Source organism: Meriones unguiculatus, chromosome 14, assembly GCF_030254825.1.
Source record: "Meriones unguiculatus strain TT.TT164.6M chromosome 14, Bangor_MerUng_6.1, whole genome shotgun sequence".
NCBI lineage: Eukaryota > Metazoa > Chordata > Mammalia > Rodentia > Muridae > Meriones > Meriones unguiculatus.
The window spans coordinates 88,925,534-88,952,808 of record NC_083361.1 but is presented as its reverse complement, the minus strand read 5'-3'; the positions used below and the strand labels follow the sequence as shown (position 1 = coordinate 88,952,808).

General features: G+C 44.2%; 2 protein-coding genes across 7 annotated transcripts; one reads left to right on the top strand and one right to left on the bottom strand.

Moving 5' to 3' along the window:
- The first annotated feature begins 695 nt into the window (after positions 1-695).
- Positions 696-14,217, top strand: LOC110558330 (tripartite motif-containing protein 12A-like). Of its 2 annotated transcripts, none has more exons than XM_060367769.1 (8): positions 696-853; positions 4,022-4,494; positions 5,753-5,848; positions 7,202-7,432; positions 11,392-11,414; positions 12,585-12,685; positions 12,905-12,931; positions 13,178-14,217. In XM_060367769.1, exons 2-8 carry the CDS (start codon positions 4,078-4,080, stop codon positions 13,768-13,770), a joined length of 1,488 nt encoding a protein of 495 aa, XP_060223752.1. In that variant the 5' UTR covers positions 696-853; positions 4,022-4,077; the 3' UTR covers positions 13,771-14,217. The 2 variants fall into 2 exon arrangements, with proteins under 2 accessions (XP_060223752.1, XP_060223753.1); XM_060367770.1 differs by lacking the exon at positions 696-853 and adding an exon at positions 1,179-1,274.
- A 3,200-nt stretch (positions 14,218-17,417) lies between these two features.
- On the bottom strand, positions 17,418-27,275 carry LOC132647282 (E3 ubiquitin-protein ligase TRIM34A-like). Of its 5 annotated transcripts, none has more exons than XM_060367765.1 (8): positions 27,152-27,275; positions 24,293-24,898; positions 23,417-23,512; positions 22,603-22,833; positions 20,984-21,006; positions 19,221-19,321; positions 18,925-18,951; positions 17,418-18,544 (listed from the first exon to the last, which is right to left on the bottom strand). In XM_060367765.1, exons 2-8 carry the CDS (start codon positions 24,695-24,697, stop codon positions 17,985-17,987), a joined length of 1,443 nt encoding a protein of 480 aa, XP_060223748.1. In that variant the 5' UTR covers positions 24,698-24,898; positions 27,152-27,275; the 3' UTR covers positions 17,418-17,984. The 5 variants fall into 5 exon arrangements, with proteins under 5 accessions (XP_060223748.1, XP_060223747.1, XP_060223749.1 ...); XM_060367764.1 differs by having other exon boundaries at positions 27,069-27,206; XM_060367766.1 differs by lacking the exon at positions 23,417-23,512 and having other exon boundaries at positions 27,069-27,206.

Here is a 27,275-nt window from a genome sequence, read left to right as displayed (position 1 = left end):
GCAAGATTTGAGGGTGCAATAGATTCTGGCCAAGTCCCCTGCGACCCCCCTCCCCCCCACACTCCTGCCTTCTCCTGTGCCTTATGCTTGTGTCTCAAGCTGTGACTTGTCACTTCCTGCTCCAGCACCTCCCTGCCTGATGTCATGCTCCCTGCTCTGGTGGTCATGAACTCTGACCTGTTAAAACTGTAAGCCCCAAATCAAACACTTTCCTTATTAGTTGACCTGGTCATAGTGTTCAGCACAGCAATAGGGAAGTAACTAAGACAGTCTACGTGGTTTTGTACAGTGCTGGGGGTCCACCCTAAGATTGCCAGGCAAACACCATGCCTGCTGAAGCCTGTTCCCAGCCCTGCAGATTTTCACCCAGAGGGAACTGTTGGTATCAGAGATCTTTAACACAACTCCTAGATCTAAAGGGGACCTCCTGAAACATTCTAGTGAGGGACTCCTGGCAGGGAGGCAATGGATGGACCAGATCAGCACTGGGAAAGGACTATGTCCACTCAGCAACAGAACAGATCACCTGGAGGAGACAACAGGGCAGCTGGAGCCAGTGCAGCTTACTAGTGTGACCACTCTGAGGGTGGTGAAGGGTCCTGCTTGGCTCTGCTCATGACTCCTCCCACTTCCTGTCCCTGTGAGTGGGGAGTCCTGCTTGTGTGCAGCTGCCCTGAGCTGCAGCTTCCTTTCTGTTGTCAGCCTGGGAGAGTCCAGCTCCAACTTGAGAGGAACGCTGCCGTTTTCTGTCCCTCACCTTGTGTTTCCTTCCTTTTGGGCCAAACCTGCCCCCAAGGCAAAGCCAGGCAGGAGCTCTGGTGCTTTCTTTCCATCAGGGGCAGCTTTCCAGAAGGTGAGGATCTTGTTTGGTGAATCTGACCTGACCCTGAACAACTGGTTTAGGAAGCTCCAGATACCCTTAAAAAGGAAGAAAGAAAAGAAAAGAAAGAAAGAAAGAAGGAAGGAAGGAAGGAAGGAAGGAAGGAAGGAAAGAAAGAAAGAAAGAAAGAAAGAAAGAAAGAAAGAAAGAAAGAAAGAAAGAAAGAAAGAAAAGAAAAGAAAGAAAATCCAGTTAGGACAGAGATGTGATTTATACTTGGTCTCCAGAGCCAGCCAGCACTGATCAGAGGGTAACTCCCTCCCCTAGTGGAGTCCTGCTTGCTTATGCGGAGGTACCTCATTGGTCTGTAGAGCTGTAGTTTCTCTTTCATTTCCAGTGCTCAGACTTTCCTTTCTCTAGCTAGGAGTCGAAAATACCTTGAAGTTCTGGTTTGGTGAGTTAATTCTCCGTGATTTACAACTTTCCGGTGTCTGACCGTGGGTTGAGCAATTTTAGGGGGAAGAGTATGGAGGACTTTGGAAGGAAAAGACTGATTTTATTTGTATGAGTTCCTTGTCTTCAAAGGGAACCGAGGGGGAAGGGCTGGCGACCTCTAGCTAAAAATGCAGATGGAGGAGAATAAGGGAGGGGCTGCCTGGAGAAAGGGCTGGTTTGGAGGTGGCTTTCATCCAGATCCAGTCCCCTCCTGCCATTTCATAATCTGTAAATTTGAAATGTAGCTCGTCAAAGAGATCCTGAACTCTGTTAGCTAAGTCAGAGCGTCTGCTCTTTATTGCGGTTTGTGTGACACTATGGCGTTTCTGCATATCTAGGGCAGTGTTTCTCAACCTGTGGGTTGTGATCCCTTTGGGATTTGAATGACCCTTTCATAAGGGTGGCAAATCAGATATTCTGCATATCAGTTATTTACATTATGATTCATAACAGCAGCAATGAAAATAATTTTATGGTTGGAGGTCATTAGAAAGGTTGAGAATCACTGCTCTATGGACTCTTGCAGCTTCTCTTGGTGTTTAGAACTACAGGTTCTGTGAGCCTGTTTGTCCCTAACCCTGTTTGATAGCTACAAGCAAAGAAATGACAGTCATTTCCTTCTCCTTCACCAGTTACCTCAAAACTAAAGTGGAGCTCAGCCCAGCTTGAGATTCCAGCTACACAGGAGGCAGGAGGATCATTATGAGTAACTCAATAAAACTCAGTCATAAAGCATTTTTTATCATGTTAATGATTTAGCTCAGTAGCAGGGTCTTCAAGCCTTGGGTTCAATTCTAAGGTGCGAGGGAAAGCGTGAGAACGCCAGAGTCACACATCAGAACAAAATCCGAGAAGTGACAACTTTTCTAAGGTTTCTTTAATTTAAAAAAACATTTATTCATTATTGATATGGTATTATGCCTGCATGTGTGCCTATACACCAGAAGAGGGCACCAGATCCCACTATAGGTGGTTATGAGCCACCATGTGGTTGCTTAGAATTGAACTCAGGACCTTTGGGTAGAACAGACATTGCTCTTAACCTTTGAGCTATCTCTCCAGACCCTTCCTAAGGTTTCTTGAACCTGTTATACCTTTTGTGTTGCCCAGGCTGGTCCCCAGCTCCCTCCCCCCACACTAGAGTGGCAGGTTCAACCACTGTTGCTGCTCTCTTCTACCTTTAAATAAAGTTAGATTCCTGATTGGTGTGAAAACATCTCATGATAAAAGAGCTGGGAGAACCATGGGAGAAACCAGTGTGATCAAGATTATCACGGCTTTACCCAAGCTAGTGTAAGCACCCAAAAACATCAACAAACCTTCCTGTGTCAATGTTGATTTTTGTGGGTTCTCACCTTCCCGTCTATTTCCTCTTGCTCCTGTTCGTAAGTCAGTGGTAGGCGATGGTCCTGAACTAAGAAAGTGTGCCTTGAACATTTTTTCCTGTAATATTTCTGGAAGAGTTTAAGAAGGATTGAAACTAAGGTATTGAAAGTGTGGTAGATTCTGTGTTGGGCCGTTAGTATTATTATTTTGAATCCTCTTTATTTTCACTGATCTGTTCTAGCTTTTGATTTAATCCTAGGTTGTTTTTGCTAAATTGCATTAGCATGACATTTATATTTCCTCTAAGTTATATAATGAGTTGGTTATAGTTGTTCATAATAGTCTCTAATGACTGTTTCCTTTTTTTTTTTTTTTTTTTTTTTTTTTTTCCTTGAGACAGGGCTTCTCTGTGTAGCCTTGACTGTCCTGGACTTGCTTTGTGGACCAGGCTGGCCTCAAGCTCACAGAGATCTGCCTGCCTCTGCCTCCCCAGTGCTGAGATTACAAGCATGGGCCCATCTTATTTCTTTCATTTTAGAAGTTAGGGTGGCCATGAATCTGTTGTTTTTCTTTACTTCTTTATGTGTTGTTTTGAAAACAAGAACTCAGAGCAGCTTGGCACATGTCACATGCCTTAACTCCATACTCAGAAGGCTGAGACAAGAGGAACTTAGTGAGTTCTAGGCCAGCCGGGCATGCATAGAGCGTTAGTTATCTGTGTCAGAATGAAAGGTCTAATCAGTCATTTGAAAAATGTCACGTATTCGCATTCCTGGAGGTTTGTGTGACACCTGACAGCCTATAGCTCTCCGCATGCCAGCCACATTGGCAGTTGAGAACCAGAGACGATGGATGCCTGCCTGAGCCTCTGCGGCAGGGCATTCATTTTACCATTTCTTATACCTGCGGCAGATTTCTTCATGTAATTCCTTGTTAGTAGTTAATCTTCATTTAAACCCTGTGATTTCTATTTGGAAATCTTCGTCCACTCCCATCTCTAGCATTGTTTATCTTTATGTGTAGATTGTACATATCTCTAGTCTGGTTTATCTTGTCTGTTCTTTCTGATACTTACTCATTTGTTATTTTGATTTTTGTTTGTGCTGTGCTGGTGACCAAACCTTGGGCTCTGCATTCTAGGCCAGTGCACTATATATTGGCACTCTTTCCCAGGTCCTTGTTCATTTAGAATAACTGTCCAATTAAATGTTTAGATGTATCTTACTTTTGCGTTTTTATCTTAGTTGCTCACCTTGTTTCTCTCCCTTGGCTTTTGGCTGTGGACTGTTGTGCTCAAGGCCCATCCTTGATCCTTGCACAGAGTTCGTTTTGATCCTCTTTTTTTTTACTTGGCCCCTTTTCAACTTCCCAATCACACAGGCACCTGAGCGAAAATAGCAGGAATCAGGTCAGGCAGACGCAGGATCACAGCAACTATGGCTTCAGAATTCATGGTAAATTTAAAGGAGGAGGTGACCTGTCCCATCTGTCTGGACCTGATGGTGGAACCCGTGAGTGCAGATTGTGGTCACAGCTTCTGCCGAGCCTGCATCACACTGAACTATGAGTCCAGCAAAAGCAAAGAGGAAGAGTTCATCTGTCCTGTGTGCCGAGTTAGTTACCTGTTTGGGAATCTGAGGCCTAATCGACATGTGGCCAACATAGTGGAGAGGCTCAAGGGCTTCAAGTCCAGCCCAGAAGAGCAGAAGGTGTTTCACTGTGCAAGGCACGGAGAGAAACTCCAGCTCTTCTGTGAGAAGGACAAGGTGGCCATCTGCTGGATTTGTGAGCGATCTCAGGAGCACCGTGGTCACCAAACAGCTCTCATTGAGGAGGTGGCCTGTGAGTACAAGGTAAGAGTGGAGGGTATGGAAAACACAGCAGGAAACAGTACCTGCTGGAAAATCTCTACTTCTCATGGTCATTCAGTTAACTGATCATCATGGCATCCTGGCCTGGGATTTCGTTCCATCCTGGTACTTTCCGAGGCCTGAAAGAGTGTGGCTGTCCACTGAGCTTAAGCATAGAGAATCTACCAGGGCTGCAACCTCTAGAAGAAGAGCAAATGTTTTTACAGCTTGTCATATACTGTGGGGATTTTAGGTCCAAGGAAAGCTCCAATTACTCTGTAGGTGTAACAGTAAATGAGATGAGGATTGAAGAGATGGCTGAATGGTTTGCTGCCAAGATAATGGCCTGAGTTTGAACCCAGAAACCACAGGATTGAAGGAGAGAACTGATTCCTGCAAGTTGTCAGTAATTCTCTGACATCTACATACCTGGGTGGCATGGGTGTGAGTACACACAAGTCACATACAAAATCAATTAATTGGTTAATTAAAAAACACTAAATGAGGTGAGTTTCCTTGATATCAACTTCCTTTATTAATGGGAAAAAATGTTTATCTGAGTATGGTGGCAGATGCGTGTAACTCCAACATTTGTGAGGCAAAGGGAACAAGAATTCTCTATATAACTAGATCACTTTGTTTTTTCATTTGTTTGAGTTCTTGTTTTTCAAGACAGGAGTTCTCTGTGTATCTCTGGGTGTCCTGGAACTCAATCTGTAAATCAGGCTGGTCTTGACCTCAGGGATCAGTCTGTTTCTTCCTCCTGAGTGCTGGGATATTTTTCTTTAGAGACACGATTTGTCTATGTAGCCTTGGCTCTCCTGGACTTTGTAGACCAGGCTGGGCTTGAACTCACAGCGATCCACTGCTTTTGCGCCCTTAGTGCTGGGAATCCTGGTATGTGCTCCACCACGGCCTGCTGAGACTAGGACTAACTGCTGGGATAACAGTGCTGCGTCATGTTCTTCCCGCTCCTAGACTCCAGCTGCTGCTCCCTCGGCGTCTATAAACTCTGCTGAGAGCAGCTTGGCTTTGTCCCTGCTGGCCTTCTTCTAAAAAGTTTATCATCTATTTATTCATAAGATATTAAAACTGTATGTGTGTGTATGTTATATACGTAATTTATATTATGTCCTTTTAAAGAAAGGTAGTAACCTTAGGTTTCCTGTCTTTCCAGAAGGGCTTCTCGGCCTTTGCTTAGGAACAGCAAAGCACACTACTAAGCACCCAGCTTGACTCTGCTGCAATTCCTTTCTCACAGGAGAAGCTGCAGGCAGCTCTGCAGAAGCTGATGGCAGACAAGAAAGAATCTGAGAACTGGAAAGATGACCTCCAACAGGAGAGAACTTATTGGGAGGCAAGTGGGGACTCTCCCTAAGGAAGTTAGCCTGATGCCTGGGAAGGACCTGGGCAAGAAGCCCCTGGCTCTTTGTTCCCTGGTATCTGGGGAGCCAAGAGGCCTTGACTGGTCCTCCCTCTGGGTTCCCTTGGAGCAGGAGCTGCAGAGTGAGTGCATCACAGCTGAGCCAGGCTATGTGAGGAGCTGACGCCATGGGGGCTTGGTGAGAATGGCTCCAGGTCTGACCCCTTGGTGCCTTCTGAAACTGTGACTCTACTGGGAAAGATACTTGGGAATGGGTGGATCATGGATATACACTCAGCATTTTACTTCTGCCGGGGGGGTGAAAAGGCAGAATGAGGTGCCGGGTATGGTGTCATATGCCTTTAACCGAAGCACTTGAGAGGCAGAGATCTCTGTGAGTTTAGAGGTCTAGTGTACATGACAAGTTCTAAGCCAACTACGACTACCAGGTGAGACTTAGTTTCCATACATATATAACAACAACAACAAAATCAATAACGTCAAGGGAGGGGTAGAAAGATGGTTCAATGGTTAAAATTATTTCTTGCTATTCCTAAGGACTGCAATCTACCTCCACGTGGTGGGTTGTAACCATGCGTAACTCCAGTTCTGGATTGCCCAGTACCCTCTTCTGACCTCGGTAGGCACCTGGCACACACATGATACAGACAGGCAAAACAAGCATACACAAACACACACTCACAAAGATTAAATACATTTTTAATACATACGTTTTTAAAGTTCTTTTTATCAAAAATATTTTTTAAATTTTTTTCATTTTTATTTTATGTGTGCGAGGATTTGCCATCATATGTGTGTCTGGTTCCCATGGAAGTCAGAAAAGGGCATCAGATCTCCTAGACCTAGAATTGCAGGAGGGTGCTGGGAATTGAACTCAGGTCCTCCGGAAGAGCAGCCAGTGCACATAACTTCCGAGCTATCTTTTCAAAAAGTGGAATGAGGGAATATTACAGACAAAAACAAGTGTCTTGTGTAACTGCTTGAAAGAGGAATCATAGCTTAGTGTTCTAGTTTGGATTAGGTAATCTTGGTAAAGCTGGCCAGAGGTCTCTGTGTTGGGATGTCATTAATAGACACTAAAAGGTTACACATGGTCCCCTAAGAGTCCCTTATTTTTCCCTATCTCTCTTACCACACAAGGCCAGGGGGTAGTGGCACATGCTTTTAATCCCTGGAGACAGAAGCAGGTGGATCTACAGAGTGAGTTCCAGGACAGTCAGGGCTACACAGAGAAACCCTGTCTTGAAAAACCAATCCAAACCAAACAAAATCAACGACAGCACATTTCAACAAACTGAATAGTTCTCCCTTTTCTTATCACTGAAGAGTAAAATACAGAAAGATGTAGAAAACGTTCAGACAGAGTTTAAACGAATGGAAGACATCCTGGACTCTGAGAAGAAGAATGAATTGCAGAAGCTGATGCAAGAAAAGGAAGACATTATGAACAGCCTGGCAGAGTCTGAAAATGAGCATGCCCAGCAGAGCAAGTTGCTAGGAGACCTCATCTCAGATGTGGAGCATCAGTTGGGGTGCTCAGCCATGGAAATGCTGCAGGTAAGACTGCAGGAGGTCCCAGAGTCAGGAAACATGGAAGCCCTTGACCTCCTTCCCTGCTGCTGTGATCTTCCCGGTGCTCACAGTGGGGCTCTTCCTGACCTCTTTCCTGAGTCAGTTTCAGAAGCCGGGGGAATCACTGCATGCACAAACGGCAAGGGGTGGAGTTCCGAGTTCATCAGTTTATCTAGTGCAGCAGACGAAGTCAGATCTTGGGGAGGAGATCTGTTGGATGAATGGGTCTTTATGACACCGGCTCTCTGTACTGATATGTGTGGTTCTAATACGTTTTCCTAATTCCACTCAGTCACTGGCAAACAAAGGAACTTCTAGCCGTGAGAGATGCTTATGTTGTCCAGCATAGCATGAGTTAAGGCTTTCCCTATCTGCAGTGGCTCAATAAATAAGTGGCTCTTCTGGAGTGCCTGGGTTCAATTCCCAGCTCCCACAGGGCAGCTCAAAACCATCTGTAATTCTAGGAAATCCAGCACTTTCCTCTGACACCCACAAGTACCAGGCTAGTGGTGCACAAATATACATACAAATGTTCATACATACAATAATAAAAATTAAAAATAATTTAAAGGGATTAAAGTCATGCACCATCACCTCCCTGACTTGTATGGGAGGGGAAATAGGGAAAAAGAAAGGACTCTTAGGAAATCATTCATAGCCTTTTAACGTATGGCATTGTTTTTTGAAAAGTATTTTGACTAATTAACCTACTGCATATTATGGGTCCCTTTTTTCCATTTAGAGAAATGTAAAATTTTATTTTTTGTTACATTTATTTAGGTCATTTACACTCCTTTTATGTGGCAAATGGTGGCTGCACACACTTTTAATTGAGGCAGAGGCAGATAGATCTCTTTGAGTTTGAGGCTAGCCTGGTCTATAAAGTGAGTTCCAGGATAGACAGGGCTAAAGAGAGAGACCTTTTCTCAATGAAACCAATGTGTGTGTGTGTTTGTGCGTGTGTATTTATGTGTGTGTGTGTGTTTGTGTGTGTGTGTGTGTGTGTTTGTGTGTGTGTGTGTGTTTGTGTGTATTTGTGTGTGGGTGTGTGTGTGTTTGTGTGTATTTGTGTGGGGGTGTGTGTATTATTGATGTGTCAATGTGTAGGTCAGAAGACAACTTTGGAAAGATGATTTTTCTCCTTCCACCTGTATGTGGCTTCCAGAGGTTGAATTTAGGTACACATGCTTTTACGGCGAGTTTCTTTACCTGTTGAGCCATCTTGACAGCCCAGAGTTAGGTCTTGCATCGTTTTGTGTTTTGTGTGTCTCCATGGGAATGTGCTCCTTTTGTCTAAGTTGTAAAATTTGTCGGCCAGGTTGGTTCTAGGAAGTCCTCAGCATCTTCCAAATTTCTTTTATTTTTAATTACTTACATTTATTATTTTATTTACATTGGTGTTTTGCCTGTGAGAGTGTTGGGAGTTACAGAGAGTTGTAAGCTGCTGTGTGAGTGCTGAGAATTGAACCCAGGCACTCTGGAAGAGCTGCCAGTTCAAGTGCTCTTAACTGCTGAGCCATCTCTCCAGCCTCCAGCTTTCAAATTTCTTTCTTTCCTATTGGGTTAATTTAATTTAATTTAATTTAATTTTTTGTTTTGTTTCAAACAATTTTGTTTTTAAAGGTTTATTTATTTATTCTTCCTGCATGTATGCCTGCAGGCCAGAAGAAGGCACCAGATCTCATTATAGATGGTTGTGGGCCACCATGTGGTTGCTGGGAATTGAACTCAGGACCTCTAGAAGAGCAGCCAGTGATCTTAACCTCTGAGCCATCTCTCCAGCCTTAATTTTAATTTTTTTAAAAATGAATATATCGTGATTTTTTTGTCACCTGTGGGTCACATCACTACACGCGTGTGTGTGTGTGTGTGTGTGTGTGATGGCAACAACTCAAGTCTTTTTGTAATTTCAAGAACACGCTATGTATTATAGCTACTGAACTGAACAATACTAGAAATGTACTTTGGAGTATCATCTATTTCACTTTTCCCTGCCCAGGTCCTGACTAGTCCATTCTAGTCTCCCGTGCGATCAGTTTTCATACCATCCACACAGTCATACGATAGTGCCATATTTATTTGGTTGAAGCTGGCTTGTTTCAGGTGACACAGATTCTGCGGGCTCAGCCGTGTTGCCACAAACGGCAGTTCTTCCTCATTTTTAAAGCCGTCTAGTAGTCTGTGGTGTATGTGTTGGAGTTCTGGCTGTCCTGGAACTCACTATGTAGTTCAGGCTGGCCTTGAACTCCTCACCTGACTCTGCCTCCTGAGTGCTGGGATTAAGTTGTGTACATCATGCTCAGCATATTATTTTTTATACACGTTTTTATTTATTTTATTGCATTAGTGCTTTGCCTTCACCATGTATATATGTATACCACGTATATGCCTGGTGCCTATGGAGGCCAGAAAGGGTCATTGGAGACCCTGGAACCATAGGTACAGATGACTATGAGCCACTATGTAAAACAGCAACAACAAAAGTTCTTAATTACTGAGCCATCACTGCAGCCCAAGTGTGAGTTTTTAAAGAAAAACAATGCCAAGGCAGAAAAAATTAGCTCTAAGGTGAATGTTGGGATGTTGTAAGGGTCCACAGATTTTAGACATAAATATTAAAGCTATGAAAGGCTGCAATGAAGAAGTAAAATAGAAGGGTTAGCGTGATGGTCCATTAAGTACTCTTGATGCTATTGCAGAGACCTGTGTTCAGTTCCCAGAACCTAAAATGTGGCTCCCAACCATCACCAGTTCATGAGATAGGACATCCTCAGACATCCTTTGGCACCAGACACACAGGTGGGGCACAGACACACATGCAAGCAAAACATACGTAAAATGAAATTAAATATAAAATAAATCTAAGAAAGGAATTTAAAAAGAAGTTTAAAATAATGAAAGAAAGAGAAAATGTAGGAATAGGAAGTCCGTTAGATGTGGGTGAAAAGTTTTATAAAGAGTGTGTCTGAGTAGCCTATGTGGAGAGACAACCATTGCAAAGCCTAAGTGAGCAAGTTACAGGCAAAAGCAGAATTCTAGTGAGAGATAGGCAGGAATTTCCCTCGCTGCACTGACTTCCAGCTGACTCTCTTCCTGCACTGTTCTTAAATAGCAGCCATGTTCTGTTCTCCTGAGAGTTGAGTATAGCCTATCTCTGACTCATTCTGTCACATGTTTCTATGATTTGTCATTTTTGTCCACTCTTCAACTTCATGGTTTGGCATTAAAGGTGTGTACTAAGGGTGTGTTTGTATTCCAGCCAGAAGGATTAAAGGTGTGTGGAGTGTCTGCCTTGCAGCCAGATAACCCAGAAGTAGAAGGTCTTTGGATGTAATCAGAACAGCCATGTTACTGGATTAAAATTCCTTTCCAAAGAATAGAGTATATAGTAAGAGAAAGTAAGTGGAAAGAATACTGTTGCAGTGAATTTCTGACACAGTTGCTCTGAGTTGAAAGATGGACTTCACAGGTCCCTTTGACTCTAGAAGGACCTACTTGGTGTTGTGAGGGAAGCTAGAGGGCTGTGTGGCTCTTGGAGCCCCCGTGTTGCCTATGTTCCGGTGTGTGAGAAAGGGTAGGTTCTAAGTCCTTTCTCAGTGGTTTTCTCAGACCCCTGAACTCTGCCGTGATGTCTTCTGGCTTAGGGTATGGGAGGATCAGCACTTCCTGCTAGTGTTTCCTGCTTTGCCCACAGGCAGCTTCTTTTTTCCAGCATGGTGTGTACTCCAGAGGACTTGGCAGTGGGAGTCCGTTTGAGGACAACCTGCCTGCTCCCCTACAGTCATCTCTGCTGCCTTAACAAACTCATTCACACAACATCACTTGCAGGAAAAGGCTCCCTATGTGTCATCCTGACTTCTCTTTCACAGACTTTACGTTGTGAAGATTCCCACCCGCCATCTTAATGAGAAGTCTTAACTCCTGTTTTCTTTGTTCCTATCTAGGGAGTAGACAGCATCATAAACCGGTATGTATGGCTGCCATTCTTTCTGTGTGGTAAGCATGATTTCTCCCAGGTTGGGGCAATTTAGATGCAGTGCTGAGTTTCCCGTCAAAAGGCGATATTGCAGCTACTGTGAACAGATTAGGTTCTGTGAAAGAAAAGTGAGTTGTGGGGAATTGGAGAGTGTGGCTCAGTAGTGGGGTTGGAGACAAAAAGATTAGGGTACTCCTTTTTTCCGTATTTTATTTTATGTGCATCAGTGTGAACGTGTCCGATCCCTTGGAACTGGGAATTGAAGCCAGGTCCAGTTAGGAAGAGCAGACAGTGCCCTTAACCACTGAGCCATCTTTCCAGCCCCGATTAAAACACTCTTAACTCAGCATTTTGTTCACCCTGTGTACCTGGATGTGGCTCTGGCTCTGGATTTAACAGGTGCTTGGTTTATGGTAGATGGGAATTGTCCACTGGGGAAATTCCTATGTGTTCTCATTATTTTCCCTTGAGACTAGAAGACACCCAATCTTTCTCTATTGTTGTGTTTAGATTTACAGAAATAGCCTTGAATCTTTGCTTTGCCACTGATGCTCTTCCTTCCCGTACTCTAGGCGAGTGCGGGAGGAGGGTATCCCTGTGTGCAGAGAGCATGCCCAGCCAGACACACCAAGGCTTGTCTTAAGACGCTGGGATCATATTAGTATTAGTTTGTTGTCTTCATCTTTTCCAAGTGCTTGTAATTTCTTCAAGAGAATCTGAAAACTCAGATGTTATCTGCGAGTCTCCATATTGGCTGAAGGTTTTAAAGACACTGGACTTTTCAAGACCTATTTCCCACCCTTGCATTCATGGAAGTATTTTCCACACATTGTTTTCAGGCACCTTAGTTTCCATTTGTTTTAAGATTTATTATTTCATCATCCCTTGAGAGTTCAAGGAGGCAGAGGGGGAGAAAACAATTGTTTAATTTTAGAAGGCAAGAACTGTTAATGTGAGGGAGTAGGGCCTTCCCAACACTGCACTGAAAGCAAATTGAAGGGAATATGACTATTTTTCATGTCCCCAGATGGCTAGCTACTCTTTCTGTACCTCTTCAGTATTGTCAAAAGAGCTCAAGCGCATCTGTGGATTGAAGTCAGTGGTCATTAGGGGTCATGGGGGTCGTTAGGTAGTACTCGGATTAATTGTTTTTATCCCTAGGAGTCATACTTTCTCGCTGACAAAGCCCAAAACCATCCCCAAGGAACAAAGAAGAGTGTTCCGAGCCCCCGATCTGCAAGGCATGCTGCAAGTGTTGCAAGGTGAGGAGAGTTATGTTACAAGAGTTTTGTTGTGGGATTCTAGTGGTTTCTAGATACGAACAAGGAAGACACTGTTACTGATGATTTCACCATCTCTGATGGGGAAGGAGCATTCATCTTTGACCCTGTTAGGGCTTCCATCTCTTCCCCTCATCTGGAAGAAATGGACTTTAGAATACTTTTGCTTTCATTTAATATTGTGAACTTTTATCATTTCAGAGGTCACAGAGGCCCAGCGCTACTGGGGTAAGGAGAAATCACAGCCTCCTAAGCTAGCCACTCCTCACTTGCAGAGCTTGTGTGTCTCTTAGGCCTCATGTTGCATCTCCCGAGATCTGTAGTGCTTCTGCACTGTTCTGTCTCTCCTGCAACCTCAACACAAAGTTCTTTCCAGTTCTTGCACACTTTCTCCTTAGCCTTATATTCGTAACAACACAAATAAGACTGTTCCTTCTCCTTCTTGTGACACTCAGCCCTGTCATTTTTGTGCAGTTCGAGTGACACTGGTTGAAAACAACCATCCAAAAATTGCCATTACTGTGGACAAGAAACAAATACGATATGAAGACCATCAAACAAGAAATTCAAAAGCTAGGGATGAAAGCTGTCATGAAGGCGTCATGGGACACCCAGCTCTCCAATCAGGAAAGCATTACTGGGAAGTAGATGTGTCTGGAAAAAGTGCCTGGGTCCTGGGATTATGTGATGGAAGTTACCTCTTCAATCCCATATTTCTCTCACACCCAAGTCCATTATTTCGTTTGGGTCTTAGTAATGATTTACACTATCAACCTAAATATGGGTTCTGGGTTATAGGGCTGCAGAAAAAGTACGTGTATAATGTTTTTGAGGAGTGTTCCCTCACAGGCAAGCCCAGCACCTTGACACTCTCTCTCATGGTTCCTCCCTGTCGTGTTGGCGTTTTCCTTGACTATGCAGCTGGCACGCTCTCGTTTTACAATATTTCCCACCATGGGACTCTCATCTACAGATTCTGTTCAGTTTCCTTTCCTGACAGGGTTTTTCCATATTTTAATCCTATGAGGTGTTCAGAGCCAATGACAGTATGCTGGCCAGACTCTTAGCCCTCATGTGTTACTGTGCAGAGCCTTTGGCTCTCCTGCATGCCTCATGGGCTTGAGCTCATGGACACCATTTTATCTCCCCTCACCTCGCTTTTTTTCCCTGTCTCTAGTCTTTCTGTGTGAAAGTCTTTCATTGATAAATAGGATATATTCATTTCTCTGGGCCATATTTTTCTCAGGTTTTTTTTTTTTTTTTTTTTTTTTTTTTTTTTTTTTTTCTTGTAAGATGAGAATAGTAAATTTTTTCCCATATAGTCAAGGACAAATGTCTGAGGGCTCACTATGCAAAATAACACTGCTGCCAAGTTCTTCTTTTATTCTTCATGGCAGGGATGGAAGCCAAGGCCTTGTGCATGCTGGGGGGGTACTTCATCATTGACTTTTGTCACATCTCTGTAACTACATTCTACTCATCAATGAAAGATTAAAGAAAATTCTTCAACTTGGTCTATTAGTTTTGAAAGTTATATGTATGAGTCTCTAGTTAAGAAGTACACCCTTGCTGGGCACAGTGGCACACACCTGTAATCCCAGCACTACAGGAAGCAGAGGCAGGTGGATCTCTGAGAGTTTGAGGCCAGCCTGAACTACAAAGTGAATCCAGGATATCCAAGGCTACACAGAGAAACCCTTTCTCAAAAGAACAAAACAACAAAAAAAAGGGACCTTAGCTGTAGGCCAGGTTCACCATAATGCTTCTTCATCAAAGAATTAAGGAGAAAATTTCACAAATTATACACACTGCAAGTAGCTGACTGTGCTGACGTAGGCAGCATTTGTACCAAAGGCAAAATGGTACAGATATGTTTCCTATGTATGCTCATTGTAATCATTTACTTAAAGAAAAGCAGAATGTAACCACATTGTGATTTTTGTATTGCTTTAAAGATTTTGTTGAAATATATAAGCTGTGGGAGAAAAAATGAAGTTGTTGGAGCCATTTGAGTTTGCTCCATGCAGCAGATGTGTTTATATGTACATATCTATATGTATATATGTAAAGTGGCAGGAGATGGCTCATTCAAGCTTACTCCATCCACCCAACACGTATGTACAATGGTTGGAGCTTGCCCCTTGGAGTTTGCTCTATTTACCCAATGTGTGAGTGAGAATATGTGTGTGTGTGTGTGTGTGTGTGTATGTGTATGAATGAGGTTTTTGGAATGTCGGAGGTTGGTCTAATGCTAATTACTGGCACTCAAGATCTGGCTACTGCCCACCAAACACACAACTTCCTTGTTTGTGTAAACCTGCCTAAAACATTATACCTGATTGGTTCATTAAATGGCCTAAACCTGGGCGGGGCAGAATGGGGTAGGCGTGGCTAAAGTTCCTAGGCTTTGGAGATGGACGGAAATAGAGGAAGAAGGGCACTACCATTGGTTATCTTGGAGAAAAAAACACGTGTGACTGAAGAAAGGACTCCAATGCCAGCATGGAGGAAAGGCCCAGATAAAGAATAAAAGCAAGCACCATGGGATTATGGATGAAAGGTGGTCCAATTGAGGAGGATTAAGGTGGATGGCATTGGATGGGGGCTGGGAGATGGATGGTGAGGATATTGAGACAGTGTAAGTGAAATATCTGCCCAGTCCAAGGTTAGTAAGGCCATGATAAATCTAACAGGTGTCTGTGCCTTATTATTTGTGATGTCGGGTAAGATAATACCGCTGTGGCAATCTTAGAGCAAATAATAAATATACACTATAGTCCAACACCTTTACCTTATTGTACTACACAAGTGTGTTTGTGTGCAGGATCTGTATTCTTTTTTTCCTTCACTGGCTACCATCAGTACCAGCTATCAGCAGCCAGCTACAATCAGAACCAGCTGCCAGTCACTAGTTACACTCAGCACTGGCCCCCAGCTGCTGACTCCACACTGGGCTCTACTCAGTTTACAAACACAAACAAAAAATGAGCAAATATATCTATGTTGCAGTATCTTTGATCCCCATTGTGAACCACAAAATCGTGAACTGTAAAACCCTGTTTCTTGTTTGGTGTGGTTGATCCCTGTCACACTCCCTTAACCCAAGAACTTTTTATTGTAAACAGGTGATTGTGGTGTGGTTCACCCAGCCCTAGCACACACCTTTAATCCAAGAGCTTTCCGTACACAGGATTTAATAAAGTTAACACTAGGACAAGAGACAAGCAAGAAACCAGCTGACAGGGATTAAGGAGTCAGAGGGACTTTGAGTTGAGGGGTATTTTAGACAGCATGGAGAAGAAGGGGCTTTTAGCCCAAGCTCTGGCTTTAGCATGGGCTTCAGCTCCTCAGCTCCCTGTCTTTTTGGCCTTTTCCTCCTGGGCTGTCAGTTAGTGAGCTAGTGAGCCTTTTGTTTTTTTTTTTTTTTCAACCAGACCTGAGCTGAGAAGGAAGGTCAGCTGGACACTTTCTCTGCCTCTCTGAGCTGGCAGGTTTTCATCCTAGCATCTGGCTCCAGAGTCTTTACTGATAAAATAGAACAGTTGAGATTTTCATTTTTGTCTATAACAACATATATTTATTATACATAATATGTATTATATAATATATACGATGAGATGAACAGAGCAACCTGAGAACAGGCATGCATTAACGCATGACTCTGCTCACAACTACCGGTGTAATGCATCTAGCCTCAGCCCCTTCGACTTTCCCACAATGGTGGACTGCAACCTGGAATTGGAATCCAAATGAAACCCCTTTCTCCCTTGAGTCGCCTTCCTCAGGGTGTTTTATCAGACCAACAGGAAATGAAACTAAGATTTGAACTGTTTTCGATAAAGTTGAAACAGGCAAAAACTATTATACAGAAATAACAAACAAAAATCCAAAAAAAGGAAACTAAGAAAATAATGTTACTTATGATATCCATAAAATAAATTGAACACTTAGGAATAAACTTAACCATATATTATATTTAAAAAAAAAGATTTGTATCTTAGGGAAACGTCTTTGTTTATGGAGAAGAACACATGTGATCTATAAATTGAAAACTCTCAACTCTGTGGCTCTAATAACTGTCCCTACTTTATAATAAAGTGTAACTCACTAGAGATGTCGGTGCCTTTCTTATCTTGAGAGAGTCTATTAGTGCTCATTTAGGGTTTAAATTAACTTAAACAGAAAGACAAGTGCTTAGGATGGTAACAAGAGAGCGAGTGCTTTACCACAAGCTAGAGCCCTGAACGTGAAGGGCTGTCCCTGGCAACAGCTGCTCCTGGGTGTGGTGCTATGTATTCAAACAAATATGGAGCCCACGCTTTTGTAGTTTTCAAACCTTCCTAAAAGGCTAAATGTACTAACATCCATATTAAAAGCTTTATAAAATGAAATCAGAGAGCGGGGGGAGATGGCTCAGATGGTAAGGCACTTGCCATCAAGCCTGCCTGAGTTCAATCCTCAGATTCACATAGTGAAAGAAGAAACCTGACTCCAGGATGTTGTCCTCTGACCTTCACACAAGGGATGTGGTTTGCACATACGAGTAATAAACAGACAAATGAAAAGGTTGTTAAAAAAATAATAAAAAAGATAGAACTTAAGATCAGGACAGTTGAGAACAGAATTTCAGAACTTAGAAACTGAAATCTCTGTTATTACTCAGAAGGGCACAAAATTATTGCATAGAACAGTTAAGCAATTTCGGAAACCACAATTTTCAGAAATCACAAATATATTTATTATATACAAGTCAAGTGAGCATTTTATATTTACAGATATTTAGTTTCATACAAGGATATTAAGTTAGGTGCACTTGAATTTTCAGTGTATTTACCTCTGAACTTATTATACTTTGTAGGATGCACCTGAATTTGTGTATCTCCAACTCTAGGCTACCACTGCTGTTTATGTTTTGTATTTCTTGACTTCCTTCTGAACGTGAGGTATCCTGACCAAACCAACATATTCTTAAAAACTCATTAGTGGTGGGCAGGGGCCAGTCTTTATGGACTCTTTAAACAGCAGGGATGAGTGAGCGGCTAGCAGGCTTCTTCGCCATTCTTCAAGACAAAGTGAAACACAGAAGTTGGAGGACACGGATGTTATACTAAATGACCTAGCTGCAGGCTTGAGTAGATGTCTTTGAGGATATGAGTAAGAGTAAATGGGTAAGTACCTCTCCTGAATGATGCCAGGTGAACCACATCTAAGCATGATAGAAGAGAGACCAGATGCAGATGAGCATTAAGGCAAGAAGACAGAAACTGATGAGAAAGAAAACTCAGGAGCTGAGAAGACACAGCGTCATGGGGGCTGGACAGTCCCAAGGATTGAAGTATGGATATGCAGGTTGGGAAAAGCAGCATTGAGAGAACTGGTAGATGAGTGACCCATGGTTTGTGACATTGAAGAAGGACACTATGCCCTCTTCACAGTCGAGGAAAACCCCGACCCGATGGAGGGGGACAGCCACGAAGGGGGTCAGAACTGTAGGGTCACCGTTGCAAGAATCCTCAAAGATACTATACTTCGATCCATCCTGTAACCCTACAACCCAGTATCCATTCTGAGGTTTGTATCTGTGGTGAACACTTGGCTGACTTTTGCCTCTTCTAACATCAAACTTTAAATTTCGCTTCCGAGCATACACTCCCAGGATCCAGGCATTCTTCTGAGACACATCCACTTCCCAGTAATGTTTTCCTGAGGAGAAACATTTGGAGCCCAAGATACCATTATTATAACACTTAAATGGCCAAATGGGCACAGAAGTCAACTGTCTGTGATCTTCTGAAAGAGTAAGATTCAAATTGAGGTTTTCTGGATTGAATGTGAAGTCCGCTGCAAGGGGAAAAAAGAAAGAAAAGATCAGGTGGCAGATACAGAGGTAGCCTGCTTACTGACACTGTGACAAGTGAGCAGTGGAGAGGTTGGGGGACAATAACATTGATTGATTGTGGGAGATGATAAAACAATACAAAAATGTTATATAGTTGTTGTTTAGTACAGGGTCTTGCTAAGTAGCCCAGGCTAAACCTTAGACATGCAACTCATCTCCCTAGTGCTGGGATAATAAGCATGCACCACCAACCACACGGAGCCTTGGAGGAGCACATGATATGTATGTGGCAACACAGGAGACAAAGGCGACGAGACCTCATTGAAGCACACACTTCTGAAAGGTCACAAGAGCACAGATTTGACGATCTGCAAATTCTTACCCCAGTAACTCCGGACAGCTGTCAGCTCTGAAACGATAAAAGAGGTGGTGAGTTTTATTAGAAGCAAAAATTTAGAAAAGGTAATACTTTGCTCTACAGGTAAGAAAGGGTTGTACTATGGAGCTACGAACTGGTAAATGAGAGGACAAAGCAGACACTTTACAGTGCTCTCTCAGACGCAACTACATCTTCTTCCTCACAGAATCCGTCTTCCCTGACTTCCCTACTCTCTTCAACTTTACTTTTAAACTTACCCGAAGACACAAGAATGCTGTATGCACACTCTCCTCACTCACCTCTAAACTTCTGTAGCATGTCGCTCAGATCGGGAGCTTGGAATACCGTCTTCAGTTTCTTGGAAATGGCTTTCGGCTTCTTCAGTGTCCAGATCTGACTCCTAGGGGTGAAGAAATGGATTAACAATCACATCTGTCACGCTGTTCTCCGGTTAACACAACTGCCTTTATCTCCTTCCACATCACTGATGTACTTGGTACCTGAGAGGCCTATGGGAAAGCCCTGACTCTGAACCAGAAGCCATAGGCTTCTGTGAAATATGTTCCCACTTACCTGCTATGTGACATTGGAAGGGTCTACACCACTTGAAATCACAGTCTTCTAAACATGGGATAACATTCACCTCTTTTGAAATCTCAAGGAAATAATACAAATTTGGATAAAAAGCATAGGGAAGACTTTGCTACAGCCCTGAGGGTTGGGCTGAGGACATGAGTTCTCGAGGAAATGAAGAGCAAAGCTGAGGGTCCTGTGATGTAGCACTCTGCACAGACAGGCTGTGAGTTAGTGACTAGTCCAAAGCCTGGAGCCTAGTGGTATCCACCATCCATTAAAGATAGCAGATGGTTGTGGCGAGCAGAAAGACTGAGCTCCAGGGATGGCCACAGCAGGATAATGGGTGATTGTGGGGAAAAGGTTTACAAAAGGAAAGTTATGGCTTAAAATGAGCATGGTCAGCCAGACTTAGGGGCTCCTGCCTGCAATCTCAGCACTCTGGAGGCAGAGGCAGGAGGCTCAGGAGCTCAAGGCCAGCCTCACCTACTTAGCAAGTTCAAGACCAGCCATGGCTGCATGGAACCCTGTCTCAAAAAAAAAACAAAACCAATAAAACCCTCAAATGAACCTATTTCTAATTTCATGTGTTTTTAAAGAAAGTTGATGCTATCAAATTGGCAACTACAGATTCAAGGATTACACTTTAACACAAGAGCTTCTAAAGCATGCCAAACAAGAGATTACTTATTGGAAACTTGGATCAGAACCACAAATCCCAAGGTGTGTCTGTCTTTAAAACTCCGTAGAAACCTTCTAGTCTCAGTGAGCAAAGTAAGTAGAATGAGCAATGCCCCTTGTCCTATCTGAGGCTCTGGAAAGGCTTTCGACATAAGAAACACCTATGAAATAATCCGAGACTGGCAGCAGGAAGGGAGTGTGAAATCGTGAAATCACAGGAAAATGACTCTGATATCTCTAATGCCCTTTGTGGCCCTAACTCTGACTTTAAGCTGCCACAGTCTCAGTGGGATGAAACAATCAAGTCTCCACCCAGGACCAGCAGTTCCGGATAGTGTCGTCCACATGTCCCTCGTCTGGGAGATACTTTTGCCACTGGTATAAAAATCACTATGACCAAATGCAACTTGGGAAGGAAAGGATTTATTTCATCTTACATGTCTGGATCACAATCCATCATGAGGAGAAGTCAGGGCAGGAACTCAAGGCAGAAACCCAGAGACAGGAATTGAAGCAGAGGCCATGGAGGAGTGCTGCTCCCTGGCTTCCTCCTCGTGGTCTACTCGGCCTGCTTTCTTATATAATCCAGGACCATGGGCCCAGGGTGGCACTGGACCTCCCTACATCAACCACGCATCAAGAAAACGCCTCAGAGGCTTGCCTCCAGGCCCATCTAATGGGTTCATTTGCTCAACTGAGGTTCTTTCTCAGATGAGTCCAGCTTGGGTCAAACTGACAGAGACGAATCGGGACAGTCACCAACTTATCTTTATTTCACAGAAGCACCACTGGGGTCACCCAGACGCACCATTTCAAGATACCGCTCATATCCTAGAAAGAAGGAAAAAACACAAAGGTTGAGAATTAGAGCAGGGTTAGTGAAAAAGAGCAAAGAAGGAGAAAGAAGAAGAAACCGAGTCAGAGGATCGAAAGCGAGCTATTCCATTTTGTTTTTATTTTTTCAGATCGCCTCTCCAAATGTGGTCCAGGGTGACACTCAACCGTTGATCGTCCTGCTTCAGCCTCTGAGGTGCTGACATTACCAGGAAGACTGGCTAAAAATACAGTTTCTTCCCTTCTTCTTTTGTTAAAGTTACATCAAAATATCAACAGAACTGGTAACTCTTTGTCTAGACACACCAGGAAAAAAAGTGAAGAGGTGAATTTTTCACACTAGGAAGAAGCTGGGTGTGGTGGTACACCACCCCAATGCCAGCACTCCTCCGTGGAGTGCCTCTGTGGAGGCAGAGGCAGGTGGATCTCCATGAGTTCAAGGCCAGCTGGTCTAATTTGGCTTGGTAATAGAAAGCTTACCTAGGAAGTGTGAGGCCCTGGATTCCCATCCCCGTTTGTTGTGGTATAAACAAGTAGAGGAGCTGAACAAATTCCCAGAAGTACAGAACAAACCAATACTGATTCAAGAAGACAGAAGAATTAAAACATGTAAAAAGATTAGATTGCAAGTCAAGCTTCAGGCACAGAAAAGCCAACCGTGGCTTCACTGTTGAATTTTGTTTATTTATTTGTTTGTTTTTCGAGACAGGGTTTCTCTGTGTAGCCTTGGCTTGGCTTTCCTGGACTTGCTTTGTCGATCAGGCTGGCCTCGAACTCACAGCAACCCATCTGCCTTTGCCTCCCTGAGAGATTGGATTAAAGGCCTGCACCACCATGCCCAGCTCACTGTTGAATTTTACTAAAAGTTGAAAGAAAGAAAGAAAGAAAGAAAGAAAGAAAGAAACAAACAAACAAACGCATCCCAGGGCTAGAATATGGCTTGTTAGTAAAGTGCTTGGATACAAAAAAGAACAGAGCAGTCAAGGCTGTCAGTGGGTGCCCGCTGCCAAACCTGATGACCTAAGTTCAACCCTGGGACCCATATGGTGAAAGGAGAGGACAGACTCCCACAAGCTGTCTTTGATTGCTACGTGTGAGCTGTGGTGCTTGGGCATGCATACATGTGCACACATACACAGTAAAAAATTTACTGTGTGTAGTTAAAAATTTTTAATCCCAAAACAAAAATCATGTCACATGGCCATTATAGTTATGGCAAAATATTTATCCGATAAATGCAGGTTTAGTTTAAGTCAATGTGACAGACTGTATTAACAGACTAAAGAATAAAAATCACACAATCTCAATGATGGAAAAACAAACAACCAAAGCATTTGACAAACTTCTACATAGAAAAAAGGAAAGCAGGCAGGATGAGAAAGCAGTTTCTGCAACCTGTGAAAGATGCGTAATACCTTCCTACCCCAACCTTCCCATAATACCATACTTAATGGGGGAAAACATTCAGTTTTCCCTCAAGATTGGAAAGGAGATGAGAATATTCTGTTCCACTAGTTCTGTCCAACACTGTTGTAAGTACAGGGAGGAAAGAGGCAGTGTGCCTGCACTCAGCCGCGAGCCACATCTTCCTACCCGCAGCAGATCTGTCTCTGACCACCGGCACCGATTCTCTAGATCAGAGATAAGATCCTCCACCAACTGGCTCTGCTGAGCCAGCTCAGCCTCCGCCTCTGCCAGGTTGTCCAGTATCATGTGCTCCTCTTCGCACAGTCTGCTCAGCTCTCTCTGTTCCTCCTTGTCCAGGACTCTTCTAAGCTGGTTAAAGCCCGTTTGTATCCTTTGTTTTTCGGTCTGGATCTGGCACTGAGGAATGGACAGGAGTAAGATGTCAGTGTAAGATAATAAGACTTCAAACTACAGGGATGTAGGAACAGAACAGCAATATGGGGGGATGCTATATTTTTATCTTCCGATTTCCCCTCAGTACAAACAAACCCAAACAAGAACCAAAGACAAACAGCCCTCTCCTTGTCTTATCTAAGCCACCTCCAAAAATAACGTAAGATTGGAATGAGGCTCACATTGTGGACAGATGTCTTGGACACTCATGCCTCCCTGAATGAGCACTCCTGGTTTGAGAAACTGTCTTTTGTTTGTTTGTTTTTACCTGGTGTCTTCCAGAACTGCGGGAGCCTTGGTAGAAAAGAGAACACAGACGTTGCCAGCCTTTGACATTATACTATTTATCTTTTTGTTCAGTTTCAAATATGTGTGTGTATTTACAACAATCTGCTCCCATCTCTCATCCCTAAAAAGTAACTTATCAAATAGTTTTAGACTTATCGACTGGAAAAAAACAAATGACAAAGGGCCCAATTGGTTTAGGACCAAGGAAAGTCTGGCTAAGGCTCCTCTCAGTATCTATCACTCAAGAACAATCTCTTGCCTTCCAGGAAATTCTGTCTTCTTTGATGTCAGCTTCCAATTTCTCCACCTTCCCCTTCTCCTTCCTCAGCCTCTTGAGAGTGTTCTGGAGATTCTCCTGTGAGGAAGGAACTGTATGTATTATGCTTTCCACCAGGACAAAGAACTAGCAAAAGAGGCTAGGTTGTTCCCAGAAAGGACCAGCTTATAAAAGCTGTGAGGTGGTGCTTAGTGTTTACGACATAGAAGCAAACCTCAGGAGGTAGACGTGTTCTCTATCCCTAGAGGAGAACATCGCCATCTGCACACTGTCTTTCCTCAGAGTCAGTACAGACCATGTAGCAAGGCAATCCTTTCCTCGCAGGACGATCTTCCCAATTCAGGGCTCCCCAGCAGCTATGCTGCTGAGAGGAGCCGTGAAAGGAACTCTCAGAGAGCAATCCCCACCCAAGCAATGCAAGGGAAAGAGGCCCAAAACCTTCTGTTCTTGGTCAAGAGGTTGTGTGTTCTGCAGGCCAACCCTTATACAAACGGAAAGAAACGATATTTTTAGGTATTAGGAACCAAACATACGTTAAGGGCTCAATACGATACGATGGTGGCAATGTGAATCAAGAATGGTTGGGAGCCGGACTCGGTGGCACACGCCTGTAATCCCAGCACTCAGGGAGGCAGAGGTAGGTGGATCTCTGTGAGTTTGAGGCCAGCCTGGTCTACAAAGTCCAGAACAGCCAAGGCTACACAAGAGAAACCCTGTGTTGAAACCCAGAGAGAGAGAGAGAGAGAGAGAGAGAGAGAGAGAGAGAGAGAGAGAATGGATAAATGGAGAATGGATGGCAAGGTAAGACTTGTTACTAAGGATCGCTTTCTGCCCTGTCTTCCTCCATCATGGCCTCACCTGACATTCCTTGACTGCATCCTCCCGGAGGAAGGTGTGGTGACCACGGTGCTCCCGGGAACGCTCACAAACCCAGCAAATGACTTTTTTGTCTTCCTTACAGAAAAGAAGGAGTTTCTCTCCATGCTGTGCACAGAGATCTCCCTTTTCCCCAACATCAGGGTTCAATTTGACTTCCCTGAGTCTCTCTACTGCATCTGCCAGAGGCTGATTAGATGAGAATCTGGTACCACACACAGGACAGCTGCTTTTCTCTCTGGGGTTGATTACTTTGGTCTTGTTCCTGGTGATGCAGGCTTGGCACACATGGTGGCCACAGCCTAGACTCAGGGGTTCTGTCAAAAGCTCTCGGCAGACAGGGCAAGCGGCATCCTTCTGTACCTTCACCAGAACTGCTGAAGACATTATACTCCTCCCCTATTTTTTTCCTGTCCTAACTTCTGGGGCTCTTCTTTCTTCAGGAATGCTGGATGGTAGGCAGATTATCAAACACTGGTGGATCAGTCTACAAAGGCAACTAAAAACAGCACAGTCTCTCTGTGTCCTTCAAGCTGGATGATATGATGGCAGAAAGCACTTAAGTTTTCAGCTCTGAACAGATAGAACCTGAAACAAAGGACAAACCAATAATAATTTGCTGAATGGGACAGAAACACTCCAGATGAAGACTGTCGTGGTGGCACAGAAAGGTGGAGGAAGAGCGAGAAACTCAGAAAACAGGTAACACAGGCCTTCGAGTTGTACAGAGCACAGTCTAATGCAGAAGACCTGTCTGCATAGCACAGGGCAGAGGACAAGGTCTCTCTTTCCTTCCTAGTATTTGCCCCTACAGTACAGTGTTGGACAGTCACTCTGGGCCCCGGTAGGTTTGGGAGTGTTTTCCTGCTTCCATCATTTAAAAACTAAAACCAAAACCAAACAAAAATCAACCTGGCAATAGTGTCACTCCCCATTGATCCCAGCACTAGGGAGGCAGAGAGGGTGGATCTGTGTTTTCTTTTTTAATTACTTAATTAATTAATCAATTCACTTTACATCTCGATGGTAGCCTCCTCCCTCCCTCATTGCCCATCCCTCCTATTCCTCTGAAAAGGAGAGGCCCCTATTCACCTGCCCACCCCAGTTCATCAGGTTGCATCAGGACCGAGCTTGTCCTCTTCTCCGAGCCTGGCAAGGCCGCTCTGCCAGCTCTGCCAGAGGGGGAGTGGCCAGAAAGCAGGTAACAAAGTCCATGGCAGAGACAGCCCCGGCTCCTCTTACTAGTGGACCCACAAATTTACCCTGCCTACAAGATGTGCAAGGATAAAGATACAGCAGAGACGGAGGAAATGTCTAACCCATTGCCTGGGCCAACCTGAGACCCACCCCCATGGGAGAGAACCACCCCTGACACTATTCTAAGCTCACAGACAAGAGCCCTGGCACACCTGTCCTCTGAGAGGCTCCACCCAGCAGTGGATAGAGCAGATGCGGACACTCACAGCCAAAGATTGGGGGAAGCATACATAGCGAGTCTTGTGGAGAAGTGGGGGTAAGGACAGAAGGTCCTGGAGGGGACAGGATCTCTGAGTCTGAGGCCAAAGCAGCCAGGGCTACACGGAAAAACCCTGTCTCCAGAACCCAAAACCCCAAACCAAACAGAGATTCTACTTCAAAGTTTACTCCTAAAACAAGAGCTGAAAAGCTTTAATCTTTCACAACTGTGAACCACAGCATTACCCTCCTGTACAGTCTGGAAGTTACTTAATTTTTTATTGTCAGTCCTAGCTAGTGCAAGCTTGTAGATTTACTTCATAGCAAATATTGTATGGATGCTTATGATACTTTTTTTCATACCAGAAACATACTTTATTTCCACTGATATTTTTCATAAAATAAAGAAATAAACAAACAAACAAACAAAACCGATTATATTCTGTGTTTGGCCATGACTACTGTCACAACAACCATTATCTCTAGCCTTCAAGTGCAGACTCAGAACAAGGGAGGTCAAGTGAACTCTGAAAAGTGAGGGTATTGGACAATGGCAGGTGTTAAACCTGCCCATCAAGGCGCAAAATGCTCATACTAACAGGGAAATACTCAGGGTCAAGAACTTAGCAAGAACAACACATAGGGCTCTCCCCAGCAAGAGCTAACTCTTGTTAATCTAGCTCTGAGCAAGCGAACAACATAACCTTCAGGGCAAAGTCGCAAGAAGGAAGAACGACCAACAAGCCCAGGGTCAGTTATGGCTGGTGAAGCTGAAGCGAGCAAGACGGGCATGGGGGAGGCACAGGCTTGCAGTCCCGGCTACTGAAGAGGCTCAGGCAGAATGATATTTGAGCCCAGAAGGCCAAGGCCGGCCTCGACGATATGGTGAGATCAATCTCAGAAAATCTCTTTTTCGGTAAAAACAAAGAGTCTTAAAATTCAGCTCCAGAGATACAGAGGGTTAAAAAGTGAGACGGGGTTATGCAACCCGCGCGTTTTCACGCAGGTCAAGGGCTCAGGGTGTTAGGGAGTCACTGACAGACCCCCGGTGGTTGCTAGGAGGGCAGCAGAGGCGCCCCTCAGCCCGAGCCCCTGAACCTCTACACTTTCTGGTGGGTAGAGGGGAGAGGGAACAGGATGGGAGAGAGAAGGGGTGCAGGGAGCTCTTGAGGGCCCAGACCTGTTGGCAAGGCAGGGAAGCGGGAGGGGCTCGCCTAGCGATCGCGGCCTCCTCTAGAAAACCAAACCTCCCCGCTGCACTTTAAGGCGGTCGCCCTCCAAACTCATCCGTGCCCGAACTGACCTCCCACATGCCTCACTGAGTTCTCGCCTCCTAGGAGCCGTCGCCCTTCCTCAGCGCTTTCACGCACACCTCTGGGTCCTCACCTCCCGGCCCGGAGGGTGACGCGGGGAGGAAAAGCCAGGCTCGGCTCAGCCTCCCAGCAGCCCCTCCCTCACCGGCTGCAGAGAAAAGAAACTGAAACTCCAGACCAGCAGGAAAGAGGAAGAA